We start from the raw sequence: 7,608 nt of genomic DNA, 5'->3' as shown, positions 1-7,608 counted from the left end.
GAAGTGGAGAGACTGGAGGGCAGACAAGCTGGGTCCTCTTAGCGCCGCCCTTGTGGGCGGGTGGGCAGGGGGCTTCTAGTCTGCAGCAGAGGGCCCCGGTGTGTGCCCGCATGGTGCAGGGGTATAGGAGCTGCGGGTTTTGGCATGTGGAGTGGGAAATGAGAAGTCATGGGTGATGAAAACCACAGTGATGGAAAAAGGCAGAGGAGACACCGGGTGTGCAACGTGGAACCAGGTCTTATTAGGAAATGGCAGAGCCAAGGAGCAGGGTGGTGGCCCGCATCCCCCCACCCCCACTCATTACCAGTTTTGCTCCCACCCCATATCCTCTGCCCTTCAGTACTGGCCTCCTGACCTTAACCTTCCTACTGTCCTGCCCTTCCTGCAGTTTCTCGCTCTCCCCTCAGCGTCACTTGAGGGCCTCCGCGTGGCGATTCAGGGCCTGAGAAAGGGCTGTCACAGCTCCCATCACTCGGCCCAGCTCCCAGGTCTCAATCTGGCTTCGGAATCGCTGCAGGAAGCGGTCAGGGTGCCAGCGCACCTGCTGGACCCTCAAGTACCTCCTCAGAGCCCCCTGTTCCTCCAAGGGGGGACCCCTGGCCACCAGTGCTGCAGCCATGGCTTCTGGGTCCCCTCCCCCAGGGCAGGGCCAAGGCACATCACCAAAGCGCCAGAGTCTGCCCCGCCCTGCGCCTCTGGGGTGCTCTGCCCGGGGCCCAGCTCTGGCCGGCTCCGGAGCGCGATCCCTGAGCGCCTCCTGCGCCCTCCGGGCTCGGCTCTCACGCAGTTCCTCCTCTTTGGCCCGGGCTCGCTCTCGGAAGAGCCGCTGCTCCTCCTGCTGCCGCCAGCTGTGTCCGGAGCCCTCAGCCCGTGGGGGTCGGCAGGCTCCCTCTGCCTCACGCCGCTGCTGCTGGTGCTTCTGGGCATGTTCCCGGGCCATGCGATCTGACCAGGCTGAGAAGGACTCGGGTTCCTGGGTCTCATGGGAAGCATCATCTGTTTGGGAGGGCAGGTGGGGGTGGTCTCGGAGAGGCTGTGAGGAGGTGATGGGCAGCTCGGGAGAAGGGAGCACAGGAAGCCAGTGGGGAAGGGCAGCTGTGGATGGAAATGGCATCCTTACCTTCAAATCTCCCGATGACCTCCTGCCACTCGTCCTCCAGCTCTCCCTGCAGCTTCTGTCTCCATTCCCGTTCCTTAGAGGCCTCATCTTCCTCCTCCTCCTCAGCAGAATCCCAGGGGGGTCCCCAGCCCAGAATCTGCCCTGGGGTCTCCCCATCCTTATTCTTTATTCCCATGGCAGAAGGACAGCGACTCAGCAGTGGCAGGAAGAAATCCGTGTAGGCTGTTGACGGGACAGCAGTGAGCACAAATTAGCTGGGAGGGCCGCCATCTTGAATCTGCAGGTCACTCACTCCCTTGGTCTTAGAGCAATGGAAGCGTTGCCCACACGGATGCCTCCTGGGTACTAGGCAACCATTGTCACTGACAAATACTTATTGATACTTTACATCATGAATAAGTGTGGTGGTTTAAAATATTCTGTCTTTGCAGACCAATTTGGTGTCCTGGGAGCTCCACTACATCAAATATTTTCTAGCTTGCCTCCCTTTGACTGTATATTCCATTTTTTGGCTTGAAAAATACCGTTACTTTGTACTTTTTATTGTGTTTCTCATCCAAAACTATATCCTATATAGAATATCTGAACACCCTGATCTGTACCATTATAAATATACAAATACATAATATTTTTCTTTTTATATCACTTTTCAGTAAGCTGAGAAAAATAAATATTCTCAGGGAAATCTCTCAGCCAGCCTTAGCCAGGGGATGCTGAGAGGGTAATGGAGAGGTAGTCCAATAATGAATTTAAGCCACTGAAATGTTCCCAGCAGCAGGGCAAACTCTTTCCAAATGACTGCCGACCTAAGGCAGGGGAAAGGGGTTGAGACAGAAGGTCCCAACCTGGCTGACAGGAGGCTGGGGGAAACCGGGAAAGGGACTGACATGCCTGAGCGCCCATCTTCCTGAGTCCTGACCTCAACGCACCTGCTCCATTGTCAGCTGAGTGCCAACACTGCACCTACCAGTGCCCCCTGCCACAGCCACCAGCCCCCCCTGCACTCCCAGGACAGAGGAAGGTGAGCAAGCCACCCTCCCTTCCTGTAGACCTACTTTTTCTCCCTAGGGCAGGAGGAAGTGGGCCGGCAGGCAGTCTTTCAATCTTTATTCACTGATGCTAGAACATAGTGGCTGCCCGGCAAAACGATGGGACAGAGGAAGGGCCGTCCTGTCAGTACCAGGAAGGCACAAGATAGAATGGGTCCAGCCTTGGCTGGCCAAGGCCCACTGCCCCCTACCCATCTCCTGGCACACTCGAGTGTCACTCAACGCAAACCACATCAGGATGAGGGGTCGGGGAAACTTCTCTTTAGTACTGATGTGACCTGTCACAAGTCCTCCTAACTTGTCCCACCCAGCAACTGGCCTTGTCTTTCAACAGCTTATTTCTCACCAGGGCTCACAGCAGGTGTGAGGGTTGGTGGGTGCTCAGGTTTGCATGGGAGGTTTTAAAATTCATAGGTTTGAAGGGGTAAGCCCTCCAACTATAAAACACTATGAGTAAAATCTGGTATAGAATATTAAATAGCCACTAAAGATTATGTTGGTGTGGGGAAAAAGCAGGCTGCAAAACTGTATATAGGATCCAATCACAATTGTGTGAAAAGAGACCAAATCAATGGTTGAAAAACAGATTTGAAAGAAATATGTAAAAACTCTAGTTTCAGGGTGGTAGACTATGAGTAGCTTTCCCTCCAAGTCCTAGCTGATATTTTAATGTGAAAGGGACATAACTAATATGAAATTTTCTTTTCTTTTTAAAGATTGAAGAATAAATTTAATCACTGTTAACAGCTAGGTGTGGTCCCTTTTCAGTCCTGTCTTGGTGTATATAAACACATATGCATGACAATTTCTTTTCAAGAGTTACATGTTGTTTGGTAGCTTTCTTTTTTCATTTAGCAGTTCATTTATAATTTCCACAGGAGTATACATAGCCTACCTCATTCTTTTTTGTGAGTGTGTAGTGTTCCATTGTGTATATCAAACAAACCTTCCCACCCCCAATAGAAAGACTTTGTTTCCAAAAATGATCAGTCTTACACATATGTGTTTGTGGACTCCTTACAGTACTTCTGTGGGGTAGATTCTCAGAAGGGGAATTTCTGAGTAAACAAAATGTGCAATTTTGCCAAATTGCTTTCAAAAAAATTTGTGCCAAGGTATACCCCATCAAGAAAATAGGAGTACCTAATGAAATTATAGTTTTATCACGTTCAGGAAACTTTTTATATGTGATAAGGAATATTATTCAATTATTCTTGAAATAAACTAGGTAATTATCAAAATATTTAAAAAAAGAATATATGAGTGCCTGTCAAGTCCTTTATCAAATCTGAATATCACCAACCCTTTAAATTTTGCCCATCTGATAGATTAAAAAAAAGACTTTATTAATGAAAGTTTTTCATATTCATATTCTTTGTCTACTTTTCCCCTGGATAATATACAGATAGATATGAGAGTTATTTATATAATATGGATACCCATCCTTTGTGTTTATTTCACATATACTGTAAATATTTTCCTCTATCTTTTCAAAGTTTTTGTCATTAAATCTGTGTCTATTTTCAACTTACAGCTTTTGACTTTATTTCATTCTTAGGAGGGTTTTTCTCCACTCCAAGATTATGCCCTTGTGTTTTTTCCTACTATATTTATTCCTAGAAAAAAAATTTTTTTCAAAACCAGAAAAAAGTACCAAGTATAGTATGATAAGCAACCTATTCCTACCACAAAGTATGTGAATGTATTTTCATTTTTGCAAAATAATTTTATTAAAAAAAAAACCATCAGAGATAAAACTAAAGTTTTCTTTGATACTGTCTTCCAAGTTTTATCCCCCAGAGAAAACCCTCTCATGAATTTGAGTCCTTCCTGTCGCATTTAGATGTTTAATCTGCTGTAATTTACTTTTGAGTCGGGTGTAAGGTAAGACTATTTTTCTCCAGAGAAGACAAATGGTCTGGTTATCATTTATTAAATAGTTCACCACCACCCTCTCCAGTTATTTGAAACACCAAATTTACTGACAATTTAACAGTATAGATCAACTTTTCCCAATGTTCTTTAATTCATATGTTGTACTTTTATACTGGGAAAAATAAATGTGAAAAAAAGCTTTGTGGCATAAACACGTTCTTCATCTTAGTGATAGAAGCGCTGTTCTTCTCCCCCAAACGAGACACGATTTCTGTCTTAATGAGATGTTGATACTAATTGGTACAGAACACTTTTAAAAAATGCCAGATCAGAAGTTTATATTCAGTGATGATTGATATGCAGAGGAAGAAAAGGTAACAGTGGGCGAGCTGGTTGGAGAGGGCTTCTAGAAGGAGGTGGGGGCCTACATTGGGTTGTGAAGGGAGAATAACTTAGCAAGGTGGAAAACTTACTAGGGCGGCAGGAAGGCGACAGGCAAGAGGCAGATAAAAGACAGGCATGCTTGTTGAAAACAGGTTTGGGGTCACTGAAGACAGAGTCACGGAGCAGGAGTCTCAGGTTTGTGGGTGTGCCGTGGGAGGTTAAGTTGGAAAGGCAAAGGGAACATAAACCGGATGGCTCAGTCATCTGTAAAGCAGGGCCACAGCCTACTTCTACTGAGCAGATCAAAGTAGGTAATGGATGGGAAATGTCTCATACTGTGCTGGCACAGGGCAGAGGTGCAGTGAATGCTACACTCAGGAGATAAAAACAAAAAATCAAGCTGGCTTTGGACTTATTCTTTTTGCAAAGATGGTGACAAAACGACCCTGTTTGTCATCGTTCACTCATTCTTGCTGAAGGCAGAGAATGGCTATTGTTGGATTAAGGTGTGTTTATACAGGGGTCTCTGACAGCTAAGACCACCTTCCTAGGAGGTGTTACTAAAAGCCTCAAAGGTAGTGGCCATTCACTGGTATCTCACTGGGTGTGACAACCCAGCCCAGCCAATTCAGAATGAACTGACACATCCCTTGGACCCACCATGGGAACTGAAGGGAAATCCACCCTCCCCCAGAAAATTCTGGGTCATTTCATCTGTTCAAAGAAAATACCTGGATTTTAAGGCAGAATGGTCCCTAGAGATGGGCCTTCTTACCAAGGAGTTAGAAGGCCACCTGGTGGTGAGGATGGCAGGGGACCAGGAGGAAGGAAAGCCTGAGGGCCTGGGAGTGACCTGAGTGTAGGTGAAATTTCAGCAAGGTCCTGAAGTTTCTGGGCCCTGCTTTCCTCATCCTTAAATGGAACCATAATTATCAATCTCACATGTTTCTTAGAATTCAATATAATGAAGGAAGCACCTACTGTAAGAGACATTTCTGTCACTAAAGAAGCCTTAACTGAGTAATAAAAGAATAAAAATAATAGTACTTCTCATCTTTTGTTGTTGTTTAGTCACTAAGTCCTATCTGACTTTTTGTGACCCCATGGACTCTAACCCAACAGGCTCCTGTGTCTGTGGGGTTTTCTGGAGAATACTGGAGTGGGTTGCCATTTTCTTCTCCAGGGAATCTTCCCGATCCACGGATCAAACCCACATCTCCTGCACTGCAGGTGGATTCTTTACTGCTGACCACTAAGGAAGCCCTACTAATCACCTGCTGCTGCTGCTAAGTCGCTTCAGTCGTGTCCAACTCTGTGCGACCCCATAGACGGCAGCCCACCAGGCTCCCCTGTCCCTGGGATTCTCCAGGCAAGAACACTGGAGTGGGTTGCCATTTCCTTCTCTAATGCATGAAAGTGAAAAGTGAAAGTGAAGTCGCTCAGTCGTGTCAGACTCTTAGTGACCTCATGGACTGCAGTGTACCAGGCTCCTCCGTCCATGGGATTTTCCAGGCAAGAGTACTGGAGTGGGTTGCCATTGCCTTCTCTGACTTATCATCTAGTGAATACCAAAACTGCACCAAGTGCTTGCCTCACTTGCCACAACCTCCATTCTAGAGAAGCAAATTAGGTTCACGCAGGCTAAACTGGAGAGGGCTTGACACAGCCCATTAAGTGCCAGGGCTGGAACTTGATGGGATCTGAGGTCTGCCTCAGGGCATTCTGCTCTGTTGTCATATACAGTGTCAACTGTCAAGTTGGGTGCCTGCACTTTGTAAACCTCCTCTCTTTAAGTTAAAAAATATCTGAATAGGTCAGCCTATCTCACTATGTTAGGGGAACTAAACAATAGGGGATTTATGACTATATGGGGGGAGGTTTCAGGGTGTGGGTGAGGTTCCTGTACATTCTTGGGGAGCTGGGGGGGATGACAATAGCAATCAAACTGAGTTCAGATTGCTCATCCACCAAGAGATTTTCATCTAATGTTCTTATTCTAGAAGGAAAGTTTCTAAAAGGGGAAATGGCGTTGCACCTGTTATTTTCTTAGGGAGAGTTGTACCTCTTCTGAGCTGCCTCCACTGCCACTACAGTATCAACAAGCCCTCATCAATATCAAAGGCTTTTCAGAATGCAGATATTTGGGGGATTTGATAAGAGCTGATCTGAAAGTACATATAGTTGACCCTCCATATTCTCAGGTTCCACATCTGCAGAGTCAACCAACCATAGACCTAAAATATTCAGGGGAAAAAAAAATTCCATCAAGTTCCAAAAGCCAAAACTTAATTTGCAGTTTGCCTACAACTATCTACGTAACATTTCCATTGGATTAAGTATGTTAAGTAATCTACAGGAAGACAGTGCATGGGTTATATGCAAACACCACACCATTTCATAAAAGGGACTTGAGCACCTGTGGATTTGGGTATCCTGGGAGTGGGGGGTTCTAGAACCAATCCCTCTCAGATACCAAGGGACAATGGTACACTGTATATCAGGTAGTCTGGGAGAGCATGGCTAGGCTAGCCCTGGTAACCAAACATGTGACTGTTTCTGCAGTGAAATGTATGAATATTGACATCAGTAGGATAACAGCATATCATAAATAGATTAGCTTCAGTTTAGGTTAGATTTTTGTCACCAAATGAGTTTGGTGGCAGGTTGATGAAAAAATACGGTTCTCAGAGTGTTTCTGAGTTTCAGAACTGTGGGTAAAGGAGTATGGATCTATTAATACCCACAGGAACAATGGCTAGAGTGCTTAGCATGTGCTTATCACAACAAACTGTGGAAAATTCTGAAAGAGATGGGAGTACCAGACCACCTGACCTGCCTCTTGAGAATCCTGTATGCAGGTCAGGAAGCAAAAGTTAGAACCGGACATGGAACAACAGACTGGTTCCAAATAGGAAAAGGAGTACGTCAAGGCTATAGATGGTCACCCTGCTTATTTAACTTACATGTAGAGTACATCATGAGAAACGCTGGGCTGGATGAAGCACAAGTTGGAATCAAGACTGCTGGGAAAAACAGCAATAACCTCAGACATGCAGATGACACCACTCTTATGGCAGAAAGTGAAGAAGAACTAAAGAGCCTCTTGATGAAAGTGAAAGAGGAGAGTGAAAAAGTTGGCTTAAAACTCAACATTCAGAAAACTAAGATCATGGTATCCAG

General features: G+C 45.7%; 1 protein-coding gene across 2 annotated transcripts in view; it reads right to left on the bottom strand.

Annotated features, from left to right (window-relative positions):
* Positions 1-217: 217 nt before the first annotated feature.
* The window catches only part of NFKBIL1 (nuclear factor of kappa light polypeptide gene enhancer in B-cells inhibitor-like 1), a 10,812-nt gene continuing 3,421 nt past the window's right edge, over positions 218-7,608 (bottom strand). For both annotated transcript variants that reach the window (XM_010833291.1, XM_010833290.1), the window contains exons 3-4: positions 1,121-1,342; positions 218-996 (exon numbers count right to left, since the gene is read on the bottom strand). In XM_010833291.1, the coding sequence (XP_010831593.1) occupies positions 410-996; positions 1,121-1,342 (809 nt within the window). In that variant the 3' untranslated portion in view covers positions 218-409. The remainder of the gene's footprint in view (positions 997-1,120; positions 1,343-7,608) is intronic.

This window comes from Bison bison, unplaced genomic scaffold (genome assembly GCF_000754665.1).
Source record: "Bison bison bison isolate TAMUID 2011002044 unplaced genomic scaffold, Bison_UMD1.0 scf7180017863415, whole genome shotgun sequence".
Classification (NCBI taxonomy): domain Eukaryota; kingdom Metazoa; phylum Chordata; class Mammalia; order Artiodactyla; family Bovidae; genus Bison; species Bison bison.
Note: the sequence above shows the minus strand (reverse complement) of the source record. Positions and strands in the feature narration are given on the sequence as shown.